Source organism: Scardinius erythrophthalmus (assembly GCF_964197995.2).
Source record: "Scardinius erythrophthalmus genome assembly, chromosome: 1".
NCBI lineage: Eukaryota > Metazoa > Chordata > Actinopteri > Cypriniformes > Leuciscidae > Scardinius > Scardinius erythrophthalmus.
The window spans coordinates 44,639,557-44,663,272 of record NC_138221.1 but is presented as its reverse complement, the minus strand read 5'-3'; the positions used below and the strand labels follow the sequence as shown (position 1 = coordinate 44,663,272).

The window sequence follows — 23,716 nt, the reverse complement described above, 5'->3', positions numbered from 1 at the left end:
CTTAAGTAAGACATTCCGACTTCCTGGAATTCAGCTTCAATTCTGTGCAGTATGTTAGGCAGCTACTTTCCCCTTTAGGGAAGTAGGCTAGCCACTCAGCTCATAACCTACGTAACATGTGGGGGGAAAAAAGGAATCGCTATAGCAACCACCTCCGTCATACAGTGTATGTGAAAATGGTTGCATGGGATTTTTGAGGAATATTTTTTCGTTCTCATAATTTGTGTTGAAATCCTCATAGTAGAATGGTGCGTTGTTAATGTTCCAATGGGAAGATCTGTCTTTGACCTTAAGTAGTGAAGGCAGTGTAATCGTCTCTAGAGTAAACACGGCTAATTTATTGCCCTCTGAGTGCTGTATCAGTACATTCATTACAGTGCATCCTGTTTAGCAATATGATTGACAGTGCAGCTCCTGTTCGTGAGAAACACAACAGATGTCTAGACCAAGAAAATAATTGTTTGCCTTATAGTTTGATGAGGCGTGATGAGCTCTCTCTCTCTCTCTCTCTCTCTCTCTCTCTCTCTCTTTTTGAAAATGTAAAAAAGTTTTCTGTGAGAGTTGTGTTTACGGGTAGGGATAGGGTTAGGAGATACAATATACAGTTTGTACAGTATAAAAAATATTATTTCTATGAAAATTCCCCATAAAACATTGACTCCCAACATGTGCATGCATGTGTGTGTGTGTGTGTGAGAGAGAGAGAGAGAGAGCAAATGAGAGGGAGAAAGAAGATCTTGCTTACTGGGATACCATTTACAGAGTTTCAGAGCAGGAACATATGGGAATATATCTATCTCTCTATCTCTCTCTCTATCTATCTATCTATCTATCTATCTATCTATCTATCTATCTATCTATCTATCTATCTATCTATCTATCTATCTCTCTATCTATCTATCTATCTATCTATCTATCTATCTATCTATCTATCTATCTATCTATCTATCTATCTATCTGTCTGTCTGTCTGTCTGTCTGTCTGTCTGTCTGTCTGTCTGTCTGTCTGTCTGTCTGTCTGTCTGTCTGTCTGTCTGTCTGTTATATGGCATAATGCATCAGCTATTTGACTATAATGACCAGCAGGCAGAACATTATCCTTCTGATTAGCAAATAAATGGACATGAAATATTGATTTGGTTGTTAGAAATTATTTTATTATATGGGAAGAAATGGAGTGGAGTTAATCTATTGCCTGGAACAACAGTCAATTATCCAGTTTAGTTAATTCTACAGAAACAGTAGAATGCAGCGATTGACCAATCTGAAACAAGTATTCCAGAAAGCTGTATAATAAATACATATAAAACCTTTCAGTCTTACTCTCAGCACTTCTGTCGCTCCCCCCGTCCATCTCCCCTCTCTCCTCCTGCGACTGGTGCACCTGCTCCCTGTCATTGTTTCATTTTGAGGACACGGCTGAATCTAAGCACCCCCCTAAAAACAGTTCATTCTCTCCCTCCCACCTCTCAACAGGCACACAAAGACTGCATGTCTCATTTTATTGTATATATCGCCATAGCAACTTAGCAAAGCTTACTAGTAAATGCCCCACTCTTTTCCATTTATTTTTATTCCCCAAATCTTCTTTGTTTGTACTTTATCCTCTAGTCCTAATGATGTAAAATATTAATGTTAAATCTCTCTCTCTCTGATGCTTTAGTTGCAGATTTCAAACATCATGCCTGTGGCAGCCACCGGCACAGAGCATGGTAAGTATCATCATCTAAGAGTGTTCTTGGCCCTGTGGACTTTTATAAAATAACTCTTAAACTGTTCACACTGTCTCTAGTTTATTTGATGTGTCCAATAACAATGTTTAAAAGTGAACATACATGCATCACAGAAGATTTTTGTCACTTTTTCTAAACTGTTGTGAATATTTCCACCAGTGTCATTTCTATCACATTTCAAATTATGTATTTTGTTGCATAACTGCATTATGTGATGGAAATAATGGTGATGAAATGGCACGTTTTTTTTCAACTCCTTTGTCTTGCTTATTTTAATGTCATAACAAGGAATTTGTCCATCCTAAATTGACCAAATAAAATATTGTTTTGTTATTTTCCGCACAAAGGATAAATGCATGATGAAATGCTTCCAGTGTTGTTTTAATGTGTTGTTTTAACATTGTTTACAAATGTTGTTTTAATGTGATCTTCATATAGCAAAATGAAAAAAGTTTTGGTAATTTTTTTAATGAAAATCAACCCTTGGGAGATACCCCCCCCCAAAAAATATATATTTTTTTAAATGAATATCTAAAATGAATATCTAATATAAAAGTATTTATTTACAGCATATTTCTTTGCAATTCTTTGGACCCTAATGCAGATGGTTTAGTATCAATACAGCACACTTGTGTTGTATTGTGCCTTTGGCGTAAGCAGTAGCCACAACAGAACTGTGGCTCTGTTCATTCAAAGAATTTGAAGTCGAGCCAAAACGGTACAGATCAAAATATGAATTACAGAATAGATGAAATACAAAATCATTGAAGGTAGTTTAATTGTGGTGAAGATTTTCCTGGCGCTGTAAACATGGACACACTTGTGCCAAAGATGGCTGGCACAGCAGGGAAACCCAGCTTTAGTGAGATCATGCCCTGCATCTTAAGAAAAATGCTTCTAAACAGTACCAAATTAGGGTTCTTTGGCTTGTAACAATAGCAGAACCCTTTTTGGTGCTAAATAGAACCTTTTTATAAGGTTCCATGAAGAACGAGATGCTTTGAAAGTGTTATAAAGGTCCTAATTTTTAACAATAGTTTATTTTCATTAATATTAGTATTTTAGTATCTTCAAACTATAATTGTTAGTATTATTAATATTATTTTTTATATATTATTTATTATTATGTTTTTTTAGTCCTTTATCTGCCTGGTCTTATAATATATTGTTGCCTCTATTTAGATTTTACATAAAAAAAAATAAACCCCAGCATTTTGTGTCAGTTAGGTACATTTATTTTTTATTGACATGGCAAATTGTAGCAAAAATGACCTTGCTCTAACAACAGTTGATAGCTGAATACATTAATAAATAACATTGACATTGAACACAATATTGATGTAATGTGATATAAAGTCATGGGATATCAAAGGTGATATAATATTTTTTGTGACTGGGTGTTTTAGGCATAAAATAATCATTACAAAAACGTTTTTTAACAATATGGATCATAAATTCAGTATCTCTGTTTGTGGAGAGGAGCAGATGAGTAGCCTATATCCTTAACTGAACAGAGCTACTCACACTTACATGTTCTGTTAAACTTAAAAGAGAAAAAGACATGATTGGTAGGAAACCAGTTACAATATTTAAAAACAAAAGTGACAAAATGTATTGACATTTTAAGAAATAATTATTTTACCTGTTGAGACTGTGTTGACAGTCTTTGTAGTTGTATCTGAGCTCCAGAAAAGCAGTAATGAGGAGGCTTTGACAGTTACAGATTTGAAAAACAAAAAGGCGGGAAAGAACCCTGACCTCAAACACAAAGAACCATTTCAGGATATAAAGGGTTCTTCAGGACGATACAGTTCTAAATAGAACTATAAAAAACTTCTTTTTTTTTTTAGAGTGGAGGTCCACTTGACATTTTCTTGCCCTGTAGTGTCTGTTAATACATACTGTGTGATTCTGAGGAAACTCATAGATTAAGGGTCTGTGATCTACCCTAAAAGGTCAGTCTTGTAGTGTAAACCCTCTACATCATATCATATACACTCCCAGTCAAATTTCAATAGTTAAAGGCATAGTTCAAGAAATCTTTCTTACTGGCCTGACAAAAATGTAGTGTTCTGGAAAAACTGTGGCAAATGTCTGGCAAAAAAAAAAAAACGGATTCACTAAAAATTCATATTTCATGTATAGTTGAGCTGTACTTTAAAAAAAAGACCTAATATCATCCATATGTGAATATATAATTATATAACAGATTGTGTGAGTGTGTGTTTGATCAAACTGCACAGTATCTCATAAGCAGCTGCATAATCATGTCTCTATCCCCCCCAGCAGTGCCGCAGATGCTGGACACACTGAGTGACAGCACCAGCTCCGCCACTGCCAATGACTTGGACCTCATCTTCCTCAAGGGTATCATGGAGAGCCCTGTGGTCAGTTTTCTTTCTGCATACAGTAGGGCAATTCCAGACCCAAAAGAAAACTGTTCATTATCCCACTTATTAAATGGCTGTTTGGGTATTGTAACATTGTACATTTTCTTTTTTCTTGTCATTACTTTGTATAATGCTTTGGCAATATTGTATGTAAATAAGTACTTTAAATTGAAATTTGAAACACACACACACACACACACACACACAGTTGTCAAAAGCAACAGTAGCAAACTAATAATCGATGATTAATATGTTGTTTAAAACCTGAATGATCTCCCAGAGTGTAGAGAGTCTGGAGGAGACACGGCTGGAGGCCGTGAGGGACAATAATGTGGAGCTGGTGCAGGACATCCTGAGAGAGTTGAGCCCCTTTACACACCGCAGCAACACCGCCGCAGAGCTGTCACTCATCCTCAACCAGCCGCACTTCCAGGTACACAGCTGCAGCTCAACAAACCAGTGAAATGAAACGCAAGTAATGCACTGTCTGTATTTATGGCTGACACACTATGCTTGTGATGATCAGTCTCTGTTGGAGACCCACGACTCTGTGGCCTCTCAGACGTGTGAGACTCCGCCCCCGAGCCCCTGCGCTTTCATGGAGCCGCCCATCAACAGCGTACCCGTGCCAGCTGATGCCATCCGGATGGTGGGCATCCGCAAAGTGGCTGGAGAACACTTGGTGAGACCGCATTCAGTGTATAATTTGTAGTGATGTTATATTAAATGATAATATTATATTAAACAAAAGGATTAAATAAAAATGTATGGTCATGCTCTAAAATATGAGATTAATAAACATTATATACATTTTCTGTAGTGAATATACATTGTATAATTCAATTATGTAATTATTCATGATATTGTAATATTTACATATCATAGTCATGTTATATTAAATTATAATACAAATATTATATTTTAGAGCAGAGCATAATGAAAGGATTAAACTAAATATGCTTATGCTTTGTTCCTAAATATGAGATTAGTGCACATTATGTATTAGAAATAGATAATAAATAGAAAATTTCCATAGTAAGAATTACATTGTATATTAATGTATATATTAAATAAATATATTTGCATTTAATAGTAATATTTTATTAAATTATAATATTATATTATAATACTAATATTATATTTTTAATCAGAGCATAACAATAGGATTAAATGAAATTCATAGTTTTGCTTGCTCTAAAAATTAGAAAATATTAATATTTTATTGTTTAAAAATGTTTTACTCTAAAAATATTTATTGTATGAAATTCTACAGTGAATATACAGTTTTTGTTGGTATGCTAAATAGTAAATTAATATAAAAACGTCATGGTAAAGTCATGGAAATTCATTGCTCGAGTTCAAAATGTGCTTGCAGTGTTTTGACCACCAGTTTCTGACTTCATCTCATGTTGTTGTGTCAGGGTGTGACGTTCCGCATTGAGAACGGAGAGCTGGTGATTGCACGTATTCTCCACGGGGGGATGATCGACCAACAGGGTCTGCTCCACGTGGGTGACATCATCAAAGAGGTGAATGGGAGAGAGGTGGGCGACGACCCTCGTGTGCTGCAGGACATGCTGCAGGAGACCAGCGGCAGTGTGGTGCTCAAAATCCTTCCCAGCTACCAGGAGCCACATCCCCCGAGACAGGTACCATCCCCTCCCCCTAAATACAGAACGGGACACTGAGTGAGTCGCTCTCAGTTAAAGCCAGATGTGTTTACTATGAGATCAGACAGGATCGTGAGCTGGAAGGTAGAAGCTTGTTATAAGACGGTCACTTCCAGCAGTGTTCTACTATCCACCTCCTGATCTTATCATCTGTCCAGACTACATTTATATGGTTGTTTCATGGGGTGTATCATTTTAACTTTCAGATAGGCTGGGCATTTTAGGTTAAAGGCTTTAGAATAACTTCTTTGAAAACTGACCTCATTTCATTTATAAATTTTTGAATCATTTTAAATTTTCTAATAACATAGTAAATTTAATGTAAATTATATTTCAGTCTGGATCACTCTCATCCTTGTCTCTACAGGTTTTTGTAAAGTGCCATTTTGATTATGACCCTGCCAATGACAACCTCATCCCTTGCAAGGAGGCGGGACTGATGTTCTTAAGTGGAGACATTCTGCAGATTGTGAACCAGGAAGATGTGAACTGGTGGCAGGTTGGTCAACTTAGTTGGTTTACACCTGCTGTTAAGATGCGTTTTGGTCGATCACATCAAGTAGTCGAGGGACACACATTCCCGTTTACACCTGGTATTTTAATCCGTCTCTTTTGTCCACTTTTTTGTCCACTTCTGTCCTGATTTTTTTGAGGGGAGCCTCTATGGGTGGGTGTAGGGACTTTTTCAGATCTTTCGATCTAATAGATGAAAAAAGCTCATGCGATTTACATATAAACAGAAAAACTTACAGAGAGCAGCAGCTTTTGTTTCTGCTCTGATAGTCTCAAGTGCATGTTAGAAATCAGAAATGATGAGAGAACATTGTGCTTGGTATGTTTTTCATCTTCAAACCAAACTTGGGTTTAAATCCCGTCTGGCTAGCACGCTTCAAATAATGTTTATACATTAGGTCAGTAGGCAGAGAGTATGTGATCTTTTGTTTGACTTGACTGTTCGATTGCATTCGACCACATGAGCGTTTACACTACGAAAGCAATCCGGACAAATGAGTTTTCGACTACCTCTGGAAGTGGTCTAAGTGGACAAGCTCAAAACGTTTTAGACCCCGTTTACACCTGTATTTAGCATTGTCCACTTGTGATCGGGTCATCAAAACGCATCTTAATACCAGGTGTTAACAGGGCCTTAGAAGCGCTACAATATTTTTGTGCTAAAATGACATGCCAGATAGTTTATTAACTTTTAAAGGACCTAAAGTCACATCTGCTTTTTATTTAAAATGTAAGATATCTCTTTAAAATTTCAGTCAAGAGAATTTCTAACAAACACACATAAAAATATGCTTGTTTATGATATAGAACAATTATACAATATTACCCTCTGAAAGCTGTACATTAGAGTCATATTTCTCTTTGCAGGCACGTCATGTAGAGGGAGGCAGTGCTGGCCTGATTCCCAGTCAACTTCTGGAGGAGAAGAGGAAAGCTTTTGTGAAGAGAGATGTTGAGCTTTCACCAGCAGGTATAGAAATATATGGAATAATGAATCATTTCAGAAACATTTCTGAAGGATCATGAAACTGAAGACTGGCATAATGGCTGCTGAAAGTTCAGCTTTGACATCACAGGTATAAATTACATTTACAATATATTCGAATAGAAAACAGTTCTTTTAAATTGTAATAATATTTTACAGTTTTACTGTTTCTACTATATTTTCGACTAATAAAAAAAAAATCTTAATTACTCTGAACTTTTGACTGGTAGTCATAGTTTTCTCTCTTCTCTCTTACATTATATATTATTATTATTACAAAATTACAATTTATTCCTGTGATGGCAAAGCTGTAATTTCATTATCATTACTCCAGTCTTCAGTGTCACATGATCCTTCAGAAATCACTCTAATATGTTTATCTGCTGCTCAAGAAACATTATAAATGTCTTTTCTGTCAATTTTGATCAATTTAAAGGGATAGTTTGGCCAAAAATGATATTAAACCCATGATTTACTCACCCTCAAGCCGTTCGAGATGCATATGTCAATCATTTTTCAGACGAACACATTTATCAAAACTTTATAAATGTAAATAACTGGCTTCCGGCAACGGTCGACGCGCGTTCACGGGAGATGGATGCTGGCGTATGACGTAGTCCGTGAACGCGCGTCGACCGTTGCCGGAAGCCAGTTATTTTCATTTATAAAGTTTTAAATATGTATATTTTTATGACAAAACCGCACGGATTACCCTCAGAAGGCCTTCGTTTATCCCCCTGGAGCCAAGTGGATTACTTTTGTGAAGGATGCATGCACATTTTGGGGACTTGAAGGAGTGGACCCCATAACTTGACATTATAACCACTGAAAGATCTAAGACATTTTCTAAAATAACTGAAAATGTGTTCGTCTGAAAAATGATTGACATATGCATCTCGAACGGCTTGAGGGTGAGTAAATCATGGGTTTAATATCATTTTTGGCCGAACTATCCCTTTAATGTGTCCTTGCTGAATAAAAGTATGAATTTCAACTGTTTTTAAATCTACCCTACTGAATGGTTGATTTGTGTATACTGCCCCCTGGTGGATTTAATATGAACCATTACTATGTCTAATCTAATCCAGTGCTTCTCAAAGCGTGGGGCAGATCAGCAGAAAAAGAAAAAAACAGAAAACATCCAAGGCAACGGCGTTCTAGTGCATGAATAGCGGTTGGCTCTCTGCCTTTATAAACTCCAATTCCTCTGAACTTTTCTCCTTCAGACCAATGACTTCGCACCACTGCTCTAATCAAACATTCACACAGCAATGCAAACAGTAAAAGTGCAAACTTTAGTTAAGATTCGATAATGCTGTAAATGTTTTTATCTAAAAATAATATCTCCGTGTATTGCAGCCAATCTCTGCACTGGAATGGTTGGCAAGAAGAAGAAGAAAATGATGTATCTGACCACAAAAAATGCAGGTTAGGTTTTCTTTTTCTTCAAAAGCATATCTTGTGTCTTTTGACGCTCAACACTCAACAAACTTGGTATTGTTATGCGATTTATTATTTCTCTTTTATTCCCTGGAAGATTTTGACAGGCATGAGATACTGATCTATGAGGAGGTTGCGAAAGTCCCTCCTTTTCGCAGGAAGACTCTGATTCTGATGGGTGCGCCTGGAGTGGGCCGACGAAGCCTGAAGAATAAGCTGCTAGTGTCAGACCCTCAGCACTACGGCACCACCATCCCCTGTGAGTCTTCTCGGGGTATATCGGGTGCAATTCTCCGTTTTAGGAGCGTTCAGACCAGGGCCATATGCAGGGTTTTAAAGAGGTCCCAAAATGAAGCTTGCTAAGGGAGTTTGGAGGCATGCATTTTAAGAATTAAAAAAATATTATAATAACAGTTATGCCTAATAATGTTTCTTGTCTCGTCACATTGCCGGTCACGAATTACATTACATGAATCATGTAAATTATTAGGCCTATTTTCAATTCAAAATGGTGAAATTAGACACAAGTTTATTAGTTAGCATCCCTGTCAGTCGTTTAACATTTCTACCGTAAACCGGTTTCAAATATTAAATGTTTCGTTTAGCTACTCATCTTATCTCGCACTTTAAGCGTCGGTCTGTAATTAATCGCTGAAAGGCATAGGCGCTGGCGCCCTCTTCTGTGTACATAAAGCCCGTCTACTTTCATTTGTACATGCAATTATTCAAGACTCTAATCTATTCTAAGCTGCTGTTTGAACGGGACATCCCATGTGAATGTAGTATTCCCTTTAGTGTGAGAATTTGTTTGCACTAATCTGTTAATAAACAGATAATAATGATCTGATGTTCACTCGGTTGTTCTTGTATCAATGTCCGCAGACACCTCTAGGAAGCTCAAATCAGCAGACAGAGAGAATATGATGTATGCCTTCACATCCCGGAGTAAGATGGAAGCTGATATTAAAGCTGGTCACTATCTTGAACATGGTGAATATGATGGTAACCTCTACGGGACCAAGATCGACTCCATCCATGAAGTAGTGGAGGCTGGACGCATCTGCATCCTGGACGTCAACCCACAGGTAAGGGTCCTCTGACTTTCTAAACATTGATGAGATTCTATAAACTATTACAGATAAAAGTTGTTTATTGGCATTGATAGTTCCACGAAGAACCTCCATGGAATCTTTCCATTGCACAAAAGGTTCTTTACAGTGGTGAAAGGTTCATTTGATTATTCAAATATTCTTCTTTCTAAAAAGAAAACGGTTCTTTTAAACCCTAAATGGTTCTTCCATAACCTTTTTTTGGAACTTTTATGATGCTGTTTTGTAGTAGTTCATGAAAACCAGGTTTTGATTCAGATTATTTTTTTTTCCATAGTCCCTAAAAGTCCTCAGGACATCAGAGTTTTTGCCGTATGTGGTGTTCATCAAAGCCCCTGAGTTTGAGGTGCTTAAGACCATAAACAGATCTGGGATTGAGGCAGGAGTGGCGACCAAACTACGAACAGTAAGTCCCAGAGTAGCTGTTTACTAAACTTGGTTCTCATAAAAAAATCCTAAAAATGTCTCTTTTTAACAGGACGCAGAGCTGAAGAGGACAGTGGATGAGAGTGCCAAGATTGAAAGAGTGTACGGGCACTACTTCGACCTCACCATAGTGAACGACGATTTGGAACAGGCGTACAGGACCCTCAAATCCTCCTTAGAGCAGTTAAAGGGAGCTCAGCAGTGGGTTCCGGTTGGGTGGGTCTTTTAGAGCTCACTATAGCAGCTATTGTTTCATGTGACACTTTATATCAGTGCTACCTGGTTTATATCATCAACCTCGTTCCAAGGGTACACCACTGATCAGAGAGATCTGAGTGCAGGTGTGAGTGTGTCTGTGAAATCACCATCTACCCTCTCCGAAACACATCCTGATACAAACCTCAAAACCAGAATATCTTGTGTCAGAATTTAGCCAGTCTTTGTCGCAAAATCTTTTTGTTTACAGCATGAGTATTTACATTTCTGTTCAAACACGTTTTGAAAGTAAAGATTAATTTTTGAATTTTACATACAAAAAATATTAGTCTTAATCTGTTTTTTTTTTTTGTCCAGTAAAAATAATAAATTTACTTCAGACACAACATTGTGTAAGATAAAACTATATTTTGTAGAATATATCTTTAATTAATCAATAATATGATACCCCATTAGCAAATAGTTTTTTATTTTAAGCATAAACTCAAACTTTTGTTAGATTTATGTTTAAACCAATTTTTGTTAATATAAACAATATATTCAATATATGACCTTCTGTTCAAAAGTTTAGATTTTTTTAAAGAAATTAATTTTATTCTGCAAGAATGCGTTAAGTTGGTTAAAAGTAACAGTGAAAACATCTATAATGTTACATAAGATTTCTGTTTCAAATAAATGCTGTTCTCTTAAATTTTCTATTCATCAAAGAATATTTTTTTTAGCAATGTTTCCACAAAAATATTTAAACTGTAATAACATTTTCAATATTACTCTTTATACTGTATTTTTACCAAATTAATTCAGCCTTGATGAGCATAATAGGCTACTTTCAAAAATAAAATATTCAAAGGTTTGAACGATAGTATATTCACTGAAAACATGTCTTTTGCAGATTTGCAACTGAAGTAAATTTATCAAGTTATGTTTTTTTGCAATCCACTGGTTAGTGTACATTAATTCTGATGACATAGATGGTAGATGATTGGACAGTGTTTCATCTCTGAATTATATTTTTTATTATAAGGTTCTATTTTGCTTCAGCTCCTGTTGTTGTGTCAGGCACATGACTTTTGTACAGTTTGTTTCTTAAACATCCACATTACAGTACTTTTTTAAAATTTTGGGCAGGAATATATAGAAATGGGATCCTATTTAGACACTGAGAACACACTGATAGAGGCATGAGAAGTAGAATCAGCAGGCAGATCATATTTATAATAATATAATACTGTGCAGAAGGTGTCACTGAATGCAGTCGTGTATCGATTTCAGATGGTTGTTTTTGTAGATTTGTTCACCATATCAACCATATTCAGCTATATTTACATATACTACATGAAAATGTGGCAATAATAATTTGTTTGAAAAAGACCAAACATCAGGTTTACACCCTAATTAGAAATGAATCTGTGAATTGAAAGCAAGAACAGTGCTAGAGCATGACATCAAGACCTTTATGTTGATATCTATGAGGATGCTGTCGGTGTAAAATGTTGTCACTGCATGTATCTGTGTATCTGATCTTATTCACTGAAAACATTGTTGCATATTTATTATAATGCTGTATATGCTTATTGGATGACAATGTCTCTGTTTCTTACAGGCAAACCCTCTCTACTTTTTTATTATAAACAAACGTAATTCAAGTGCTAATTAATATTCACCAATTACCATTCATGCTAATGGTATTTGGCTTGAATTCTGGCAGCTATTATTTATTTATTGTTTTTTTATTGTTTATATCTAGGTGTAAGGTATTTGGATTTTAGTTTTGATATTGATATTACTTTTTCTACATATCAGATAATGGTATAAGCTAGAGGCAGATACTGTATAGTCATGTTTCACTTGCAAAATCAGTGTATGATTAGAATAACACTCTGTAAATTGCCTGATTTCTGAAATAAAATGTTTGGGGAAATAATGTGTGAAAAAAATTTAATGACTAATGCATGACTTTTCCATCAAAATCCTCCCAAAATTTTTTTAGACATTTTTTTATACACCTATTGGTTTAAATCTGTATTGCTAATGGATTAACTTAACTGTCTAAATTGACACTGACATACAGGCAAGAGCCAGATGTACAGAGGTAATCACTTATTTTCAACCAAATATGACCTTGTGAAGGATTTTAGATTCACTTTGATTAGTGCCATTGTGGTAGGGGAGACTGGGGGTGGTTGTAACATGGGGAGAGTTGTAACACCATCAGTTCCACCAATTAGGGATACAAAAATGAGTCGTGATCACTTCAGTATTTTCCTACTTCCTACCCGATCCATCATGGTGATTGTCAAGGCTGGAAACAGGCACATATGCAGAATATATATAGAAAAAACTATATGATTTTGAGGTCAAAAAATAAAATCTTTGACCAAGACTATATTTTGTTTAGTATCTGTACTATTGCAGATAAAACTGTATGACTTATATTAGATTAAACAGTAGTTTCTTAGGCAATATGTGATGCATTTCCCCCCTGCTAATTTCAATTCACTATGCTAATACAGCTAGCTAAACATTGGCTGACAGGGGTGTGTAACGCTTATTTAAAAAGTGTTACAATCACCCCCTTACTAAAAATATAACTAAGAATTTTCTTGATTTTAATGTTTTTAAAGTATAACTAAGGCATGGAAAAAAAAAAGAAAAAAAAAGAAAGACTGACAGAGGTGTCTATGCCAGTGTTTTATATAAAGTGGTTTGCATGGAGCAATTTAACAACTCAAAGCCAAAGAAGGTTTGGGTGAAATGCACCCTGCAGTTAATGGGTTACCAGCATCATTCATCGTCAGCACTGTGACTCTGATTAAGAATATACACACACTCACACACACATTGACATGTTCGTTTTTGTTAGACTTAAAGATGTACAAAGATGTTCTTTAATCTGGTACATTGTAGTAGTGTTTAAGTATACCGTTAAGTATGTTTGTTTAGTAGATTATTTTACACACAGACTTGTTTTTTGTTGTTGTTGTTTTTTACCTAAAGATGAACAAAGATGTTATTTAATTAGGTACATTGTTGTAGCCTAGTGTTATTATTAAGTGTACTGTTAAGTAAGTTTGTTCTAGACAAATGTTATTGAGAGAGAGAGAGAGAGAGAGACATTCTTCTTTTATTTCAATAAATCTGTTTTTGAACAATATTATATGGTATGGCATCCATTTTTACTTCTTTTGTCTAACTGTTACAATTTACCCCAGCATGTGTTACAACTTACCCCGGTAGTAGGTTGTAACAAAGGAACACCATGTATTTGACATCAACTCACAAGGTCTGTGATATTCTTGTAGAGGGCTGAATTGGTTCCATTTGTAGTGAACAAATGTGGGTATGTTGTATAAAAGTTTGAGAACTCAAGCTAAAAAATTCAGCGAGTTATAAGTTGTGAAGCAAAAAGTGTTACAACCATCCCCGTTCTCTATTTCTGCAAGTCCCTGTCGTTTTCTGTCACTCATTGCTAAATTTCACTAAAATAGCACATCCATATAAACCTGCAAGTTGTTAAGAGATATGAAGGGATTTTTCAGTAAGAAATTTCAGAATTATCCTGGCGTAAATTTGAGAATAACTCCTGTATTATTGTATGTGATAGAGTTAATGCATTGTGGTTTTTTTTGTCTGCAAGTGAACTGACTAATCTATCTTAAATTCAGGTCAGCTCATGTGTTCATGTGTTTTTTATTTATCACAATCACATTTTCCAGCCCTAAATTGTCTAATTTTCTGATGATTTTGTTTTCATCAGTTTCACCACCAGAGGACGTGATGGGAAGTTCGGATCAGACTCTCTTGTTCGATCTCGTTCATCAAAATGAACGAATCTTTTTTCGAGTCATTCATTTCGTTCATTTAAACAGGATAATTCCTCGAACAAATCCACCTACGCAATCTTGATCATATTCTGAATTAAGAAATCATTATAATGCAGTCAAAAATCATTTACAGGGAACATAAATAATTACTTTACCTTCCTAGTCTTTCGTTCATTTGTCACGCAATGAACGGATCGTTCATGAACGACTCGCGATACGATCATTGAAGAAATCAACTTGCTCGTCACGACTGTTTCCGAAATCGTAGGGTCGTAAATTTGTTGTTCAGCCACGTTGGTTAATGATGTCACGCAGGTGGTGGTGGAGTAATAACTTATTTTTTTAAATGAATCCGTCTGAGATCGAATTAATGCTAGATGGTTTGCCATAAATTACGGACATGGCATCTGAGGACTAATTCTCATTTTTCTTTGTTATTTCTTCTTCTAACTTCTTCTTCTGATTGTCTTTGTTATTTTGCTTTATTTCCAGACTAAATTAGGCTTTTTCAGACTTAGGCTACTAGAGCACGTAGTACGGTGGCCCAGTAGTGCACAACACAACGAAATTTAAAAAGCAAACATGTGTTGTACATTTTACATTGTGTTGTGGATTCATTTTTGTTGTGTTGTGAACTAATGTTTGCTTTTTAAATTTCGTTGTGTTGTGCACTACTGGGCCACCGTACGTACGCACCAGGTACACACATGATGCATATATCAAAATTATAAGTAGGCTACATAGCAAAAATGTAAAAATTACATACAACGAAATAATAAAGACAGCAAAGCATCACATATGGGTTCTAGCCTGTACATATACACAGAAAAAAGAAAAACAGAACAGAACAGAACAGAACAGAATAGAAAACTAATGAAATAAATTAAAAAGTTGAAACTATTGTCTTAATAGCTTTAAGATTCTCAGATGATGACATGCTTTGGATCGGTGCTTTAAATCTCTTGACAAACTAAAAGATGCAAACGCCATTTATTCTAAATAAAAGATATAGATACTGAATGTCAGCTTGCTTATTTGGCTCAAGATAAGGATTTATTAAGTCCACATGCCATGCAAACAAAAAACTATGCTTCTATCCACAGGTCGAGGGCTGCCGTTCCAACCACACAACTTTGCGATGCTGTTTGATAGTATGTGTTGGAAATAAGGTTTCGGGAAACATCGACTCGTTGAACTAATAACGACGGAACTTGACCATAGTTGGCTAACGATGCTTTCGGGAAACACACCCCAGAGAGGTGGAGCTGGTCATTTGACTCTGCAGTGAGCACCATTTGAGCAGTGCATGGGTAGACATTTTGTCCGACTTGAGACAGCGCCGACGCCCGTCACTGTAATGTATGGTCACATCAAAGTACCGCGAGAGAAATTCGAGAGCAGGCGGCTGACTAAGGCCCCGTCCACACTACTGCGTTTTAGTTTAAAAACGGAGACCTTTTGCTACGTTTGCACCTCCCGTCCACACTAAAACGGCAAAAACGGAGACCCAAAACGGAGAAGTTTAGAAACGCTGCCGACCCGTTTTTCGTTTTGGATCTCCGGAGGGCGTTTTAGTGTGGACGGGTCAAAACGGAGGACTTTAGAAACGATGACGCAGAGGCTCACGCTCGGCTCTATGATTGGGTGTCATCAGTCATGGAGTATACACAGGTAATTCAGTAAACTTCACCCGCTGGAACAGTTTCTTACAGTAATAAACTGCCGCGTCTCAGGCGCGGCTCGCGCGGTAAACGCGTGCATATGTTATACACTGATTCTTGAGAGTCGGGACAAAACATGTCCCACATAGAAAAGTCTAATTTATAGCTAAAAATGAAGAAATTCATCGTGATTGACATACTTACAAAGTTAAATCTAAAGGAATTGTATATACCTATCTGATTTTTAGAATGAACTTTTTTATCTTTTTGGGGAAAATTTGTTTAAATGTATGGTCTGTGGTTAGAAGGTCCATGTTATTGCACTTGTCCTCAGCAAGAGGTCACAATATTAACCATCCCAAAAAACTTTAAAAAGCTCTACAATTGTGAAAACATGTATATCAAATAAAAAATAAGGGGTATAAATATAAAAAACAATGCATTATGTGAACATCAAACAATATTTTCCATAAAAATCTGCCTATTAAAGTTGTGTCCTCAGTTTCTGTCAACTCCGTCAGATTTTTTCATAAAGCTCTTTAAATCAGGAAATAGCATGGTCAGCTATATCCCTGGGGACCCCTTTTCATCTCCCTGCCTGTGGTGAATGCAGCACTACCACACATGCTCTGGTACATTTGACATTTTTTTATATTTTAGACAAACAATGTCAATATTCCTATGGTCACAGCTGCACCATGTCAATACCATCTTTCTGTTAAGATACTTTTTTTTAAACCATAGTGGACTGAATTTAAACATTTTAGTGAGGTTTTTGGGACAGCTAGCAACTGAGGAAAAACTACCTAGCTGTAGTGTACAATACAGATTTTGGCAGGAAAATACATGCCCTTACGTCAACTCCGTCAGACGTCAACTCCATCAGGTTCTATGTCTGACGGAGTTGACCTGTAAGCTGACAGAGTTTACAAATCCACCAATAACCTCTTAATGTGCGAATATAATATTATTTGTGAATATAGTGAAGGGTTAAACTGTTATTTCAGGGTTTTATTTACACAAAAATGCTCATACATAGCATGCATTACATTATTTAACCATACGCATCTGACTTGTAGATAATGGGCAGGCAGTGGTCTGCTTATTATTGTGTAACGTGTAACTTTGCCAGCACTTTAATATATTTATTTGTATAGAGACAGAGATAGAGATATGAGAAGCCAGTGTAGGGCTGAGCGATATGGCCAAAAAAAATTATCATTATACATTTTTTTTATATCAGTCGATATCGATAATTATCACGATAAATGTCAAATCTTTATTTCAAGTTTAAAGGCAGATTTTTGCTCCTAGGTGAAAGTTGTAGAAAACAGAGCGTTAGTTGTGGTTTTAAACTACTCTTTATTGTCAGAACATATCATGACAAACAGGTGAACATTTCACAAATCTGAGGTAAAACATTCAAACATTTTTTGTCAACACCATCAGTTTTTCCGTCAACACCGTCAGATCTTCGTCAACAGCGTTGGATGTCTGAATGTTTTTGTTAATTTTTTGGGGGAAAAAAATATTCTTCCTTCAGTTTATATTGTTTTTGTAATAAAGGACCATATGATCTGAATCCTCTTATGTTTTATCTATTTAAGGAATTTGTTTTTACAATATTGAAATTAAAATCAAAGTTTGAAAATGCAAATATTTAGAAATCTGAGTTTTCAGAATAGTGTGAAATCACAACTTAAGTTTATATATTGGATTTTTTTTACATATCAGAGTAACTAAACACTATTACCATATACTTTAGAACTTTAGATTCTTGTTGGATTTGAAGAATTTAAATTGTATACTTTTTAGTGTGTCTGACGGAGTTGACACAAATCCAGTTCTGAAGGGAAACATGTTTATTTGTTAAAAATGTGTTTTTATTTAGAACCTGTTCCTTTACATGATTAAATAGCTAAGACCTTTCTCTGCAGAAACATATAACTCTAATTGATATAGTGTGTATTTTTTTAAAAAGTTTTTTAAAACGTGTTTTGTCCCGACTCTCAAGAAATGATGTTTTATAAACAAAGTTCGGGAGGAGCACGTTCAAACAAGCAATCCAATCTACTCGTCATCAAACAATTATGTCTACCCTAATCAGCATGACAAGAAGTATATATATATCCACACTGTCAACTCACCTAATATTCCTTGACAGTTTTTCAGCATCCCTCCACCACCCCGACTCCTCACTCTTGGCTTAATCTTTACAGCCAGGAATACGGGGGGAGTACTCTGGGTTCGGGCCGAATACCGAGCCCGGAGCCCTCTCCTCGGACAGCACGCCAAATACGCATTTATTCTATCTAACTTATTTGTAAGTGTGAACTAGTGAATCAGTGTATAAATAGAACCGACGCCTATTTTTCATGCGATACGTGTTGGAAGCGTTTCCAGGCAAAATAGAATAGGAAAATATGTAAGTTTGACACAAATACATATTAATAAATGACATTTTGATGTTTGAAAGCATTTTTTTACAGTCTATGTCTGAAAGTCTCTATGTTTACACCGGCACGCGCATGCCCAGTGTTGGTGAATAGTCACGTGATCCGCGTTTTCAGTCGTTTTAATGTGGACGGAGATCAATTCTAATACGCAGCTAAAACGCTGGTGTGGACGGAGATCGTATTCGTTTTAATTCTCCGTTTCTAAACGAAAACGCAGTAGTGTGGACGGGGCCTAAGCCGGTTCAACTTCTCAAGAGCGGCTGCACGAGCTCTGATGACGACACAGCTGTTTCGCGATTGGCTGGATTCACTATATCTGAAACCTTCAGTACCACTATCTGTATTTTTATAACAGTAAAAGCTCTTTTCATGTGACAAAAACAGTTTCAAAAACTGATTAAAAATGTAGACCCCACTGGCTGCGTTCACGCCATGTCATAATGACCGTAATTGTGAGATGACAACACGTGACGTTCTACGTATGGAGCTGCTCACGTCCTCAGACTCGGAATTATGCGGGTCTATTGCAACACTGTCAAACTAAACGAATCAGCAGAGGTCAGGTGTACAGAGGTCAGGGCTTTTCCGAGTTTACACGTTAACGCTTTTACAAGCGTTTTTACGTAATTTCGATAATTACAACATGCTGTGAATGGAAGGCTTTTTATGTGCTTTTCATGGAAAAACGTCTCTGAATGAAATCAGCACAGGGAAGAGATCAAACTAAATACGATAAAAAAATAAAAAAATAAATAAAAAAGAATTAGCTCTAAATCCTCTTCACAGCTCAGTCTCAATATGAATGTGAAATCTAAGTGTAAAAAACACTTCGCGCTTAAACTCTCTTATGTAAGTGATAGGCCCTATGTGTGTTTACACCTCATTACATGTTACCAGCAGTGATGTACACTTCCCTCACTAAAATGTTTTATCTTCCCGCACGTTTGGAGATGACAACACAGCTTATTCCGACAGAGGGGGGGAGGGGGGGTGACTTCGCAAATAACCTGTAGAATTGCAGATGCTATTTGCAGATGCCGTTGAAATGATTGAACTGTTTATTAAGAAAAGATAATTCAGTCTGAAAGCAAGTCCTTCTTTTCAGCAGGTCAAGTTTTCAGCCATTTAATTTTAATGTCCCGATGGGTCTGAGAAAACAGAGAGAGGCCATGAATAAAATCACCTCACTGAATCCATTCTTCCTTTTGTAAATGCAGTATACTTTCTCCATTCACTTAAATGTCACAGTTATTTTATCCGGTAAACTACAAGCAAATGGGAAAAAAGCTAGCTTTTTATGTGTTTCTGCAGGTCATTTCCTGGATGTCTTACATGATTCAGCATTTTATGGCAGAACCGTGTCATTTCTGAGAATATTTTAGTCATATAGTATTATGACATGGGCGTGTTTTATGTTTTTGTTTCCACTCACTTAAGACATGATGCACAAGGACTAGCTGTGTAGACCTTTGAACCAGTAAACATTCCATTGCAACCCTAAATCCACTGCATTTACAACCCAGACACTTCTTTTATAACATTATGACAATCATTAAATTACATAGCACAAAAATTACATGGCACAAAAAAATTATGTTTTCAAACAGTCCTTGAGCCTCTTGTATTTAAATAGGCCTATAAAATCAAACTAAACTTCTAAAATGATACAGTTTGATTATCATCATGTATTTTCTTAGGTCATAAGATATTCTTTCTTTCAGGGTATGAGGGCAGCTCAGTGGCTCAGTGTTTAAGAAGCTCAAGAAGGTCCCCGGTTCGAGCCCCGGAGCTAAGTGTAGTTTGCATGTTCTCCCCGTGTCAGCGTGGGTTTCCTCCGGTTTTCCCCCCACAGTCCAAAGACATGCAGGCTAGATGAATTGGTGAGTGAATTGGCCTAAAGAAACTGGGATAGGCTCATATGAGCCTAGCAGGTCGTATAAGGAAATAGATCACAATAGCGTATCACAGTAAATGGACAGACAAAGAGAGAAACTGGCAATGTGGTTTTATACAATTATATTTACTGAAATTAAAGTTACTGAAAAGGTAGATAAAAATGCTTCTGAGTTTCATTTGTCTATTTTATGTTTCACATATAACAAAACATGACAATTCAATATAGGCCTATGGTGCATAACTGTGCATGTACTTTAATACAAAGCTGTATATTCACCACATCTGATATTTCAACTATTTAATTTGTTTGTAGGTCATTTGGTTAATTTTGTTGTTCATTTTGTGAGTAATAAATGCACTGCATGGTGATTAGATGCATAGTCTATGGTTTCTGTGTGGGACCATGAGGACAATGACAGTGGGAATGCAGGAGGTGGAGCTTCCTGTGTCTAACAGCGCTGGACTTTGAGCTCAGGTGGAATGTGGACCATGAAGAGCGAGCTTCCAGACAGTAGGAAAGATGGCTTACATAAAACAGTTTTTATCTCTCGTTAACATTGAACGTTTTCAGGTACATATAGTGGATATTATTAAGAGTGTGTTCATACAACATTCTTATTTTATTTTATTTTACATTAGCTATACAATTTAGAGCAAGTCAACCATATATAGCATTTATTATAAATTAACACATTTTATTTCACAAAGTCAACAAAAAAGGTTTAGTTAGCATGTGCAAAATTTATAAATATTCACTAAACAAAACATATATACATTTTCTTTTACTTTTAAACAAGTTCCATGCTCATTGTGTGAAACAGTTCATGACCCTGTATGACATGTTCAAAATCCCAAAAGAGTCACAGATTATCACATTTGTGACATTTTCTTCCTCACTTTGCATATAGCATGAGTTGCTAATAGTCCTTGGAAAAAGTCAGGAGAATCCCACTTTGCTTCTTATTTTTCCCAAGTGCTTGAGATACTGTGTGTGGTGAGATCATGATTCATGAATGTGAGGGTGAGTTTGAGACAGATTCTGAATATGCAGGAGGGGGTTCAAGAGGGGAGGCTTCAGGCTTCAGACGTAACTGCAAAATAAATGTTGAATCCTCGTTATCTTTAAAAACATTTCAGGACAAGATTCACTCAGTGATATTCGACAATATCTCCACGGTTACCTCGTGATAGGCCGGAGGGGGCTCGTGCTCGTAGAACTGTACGGTGCTGTAGCGCGGCGGCCTGTGCAGGTCATCTTCGGACAGAGAGATCGGAATGACGTACACAGACGGATGATCCACGGCTCGAGCTTGACCCTGCAGGCGCTCTATGCGCTCCTTACGGGCCCGCTGGAACATTTTACAGAAGCCAGTACAGCAGATTGTCAAAAAAGCAAAGGTTATGATAGGTGCGAAGATCCTGAAACAACAACGACAGCATGAGTGAGAGTGAGCATGTGTGCTGATGTCTTATTTTTGATGATAAAGAACATATTAAAGAAAACTGAATGGACCATTTTCACATTTCCAGAATGGGGATGTAAACTATAGTAAATTTTTATAAGCTACAGGTTCATAATAAATATTATTATAGTTTTAAAATCTCCAAATTAGATTTAAAAAAATCTGCTAATGCGTTTTCACGAATTTCCAAAAAGTGAAAAAATCTAAGATTGAAGTCAGAAGATAGGCTACTACTACACACACACACACACACACACACACACACACACACACACACACACACACACACACACACAGAGAGAGAGAGAGAGAGAGATTGTGAGAGCATTGAGAGCAGGTATACATACTTTATTATTATAAACTGATCAGTCATATCCATGGCAATGAAGGAATTGCCAATTCAGAAGCAACTCTGCAAGGAAATAAATTACATTTGGTGATGACAGCTTTAATTAGTCTGTGATCAATAATATAGTCCATATACATGGGTGTGTAACTCAGGCATTATCCTATGGCAGACTGGACAGGTATGAAAAAGAAGCAAGAGCTTAATATTTATTCAAATCGTACAGTCTTTCATCCAACATTTAAGAGGCGGGTTTTTATTGGACAATTTTAAATGAATCTTTCAAAATGCCAACAAGCAAGTTAAAAACCATTTAGCACCATTCATTTTATTCATTTATCTTAGAAATAACTTTTTTCTTTTGTAATTCAGATCCTGGAATTCCACAAAATGTGTAATTTGTAATACGAAAGGATGCTATATCACTTAAATGTTAAGAAAATACAGAATTTTCCAGGTCCTATTAGATCTTTAATGTCTTAAAATAAACGTGTGAATATTTAACTGTCTTTAACCACCATAATAAACTTTTGTAACCAAATGAGTCAAGACAATGATGCAAGATGTCTTGCTAACCGGAAATGTGCTAGTTCAGTATTGAGGACAGATGTAAAAGATAATCCACAGCTCAAATCAAAATAAATCAACTGTGTGGAGGTCAGATACATCTGCTGAAGTACAATTTTTGTTTTGTTTTTTTTATTAAAGAACTAGCTTTAAACACAACATATTGTCAATTTCCCTTCATAATTTGCCATTTACTGTAAGCCAGGGCCACCAAGGTCATCTATCTATGGAATGGCCAACTCACTGGTCACAAAAAATTGGTCCCAGACCCTTTAACATTTAGTGAACTGTAGGCCCATAGCAACTCAGGAGGGTCCTGAGATGTTTGTGCTACACACACATCAAGAAACCCTTCTACTGACACTATAAAAGCATGTTGATTTCCCCCTTTTTCACTGACTGCCAGCAGTGTTTTAGACAACTCAGTCATTTCCAGCAATCAAAAGAATCAGAGAATCTCAAAATAAAAGAAACTCTTGACAATATAAAAAAGGTTTGAACTGTGGAAAACTTCTGCCCTCAACGTTAGGATACAGATCAATAAAGCCCAGTCACATGTCTGTGATATTCTACTAGCACAGGTGAACATCATACACACTTTATTTATGTAGTAAGTGAATTTATTTCTTAAATCAAGTGGGTTTTTAAGCACCTGACTGAAAAACAAATAAAAGTCTTACCTCAAAGAACGCAGGCGATTACGGCAAAACTGTTGACTCTGTGTGCACTGCTCTGAGTCTTATCTGAGGGAGGGTTTATAGTGCTGATAGTGAAGTTTGAACACTTTTATGGTGACTGTCTGGTGTTTAAAGACACAGCACCTATCACATGTGTTTCCTGTAGCAGGACATTGTCTTTTCATTTTAGAGCAAGTGTTCTTCATTATTTGTTTTTGTTTATTAGAAGATGCTTTTTCACTTTTTACCTCAATTTATCATTAAAGAACAGTCATTATATTGTCTCTCCCTGTTGAAAATGAAAGCTTATCAGCATGAATTTTCAGGTTGCAAGTACAGGCTGCA

At 36.3% G+C, this 23,716-nt stretch overlaps 2 protein-coding genes across 2 annotated transcripts; one reads left to right on the top strand and one right to left on the bottom strand.

The window, feature by feature from the left end:
• Positions 1–1,680: 1,680 nt before the first annotated feature.
• Positions 1,681–10,494, top strand: mpp2a (MAGUK p55 scaffold protein 2a; the record flags this gene model as incomplete). The annotated part of the gene is made up of 12 exons (XM_081376255.1): positions 1,681–1,711; positions 4,019–4,119; positions 4,403–4,555; positions 4,649–4,804; positions 5,544–5,771; positions 6,160–6,291; positions 7,173–7,275; positions 8,650–8,718; positions 8,828–8,989; positions 9,613–9,815; positions 10,117–10,245; positions 10,318–10,494. 12 exons carry the CDS (start codon positions 1,681–1,683, stop codon positions 10,492–10,494), a joined length of 1,644 nt encoding a protein of 547 aa, XP_081232381.1.
• Positions 10,495–20,916: 10,422 nt separating this feature from the next.
• Positions 20,917–23,597, bottom strand: LOC308698214 (uncharacterized protein). Its single transcript, XM_081378131.1, has 3 exons — positions 22,129–23,597; positions 21,500–21,737; positions 20,917–21,409 (listed from the first exon to the last, which is right to left on the bottom strand). The coding sequence occupies exons 1-3, from the start codon at positions 22,158–22,160 to the stop codon at positions 21,326–21,328; spliced, it is 354 nt and encodes a 117-aa protein (XP_081234257.1). The 5' UTR covers positions 22,161–23,597; the 3' UTR covers positions 20,917–21,325.
• Positions 23,598–23,716: the final 119 nt, after the last annotated feature.

Excerpts from the sequence above, each read along its gene's own strand:
- LOC308698214 (XM_081378131.1), bottom strand. The coding sequence starts at position 22,160 with ATGGATATGACTGATCAGTTTATAATAATAAA. Across the intron at positions 21,738-22,128 it reads GATCAGTTTATAATAATAAA|GATCTTCGCACCTATCATAA; the intron begins GTATGTATACCT and ends TTGTTGTTTCAG. Across the intron at positions 21,410-21,499 it reads CCCCTCCGGCCTATCACGAG|TTACGTCTGAAGCCTGAAGC; the intron begins GTAACCGTGGAG and ends TTTATTTTGCAG.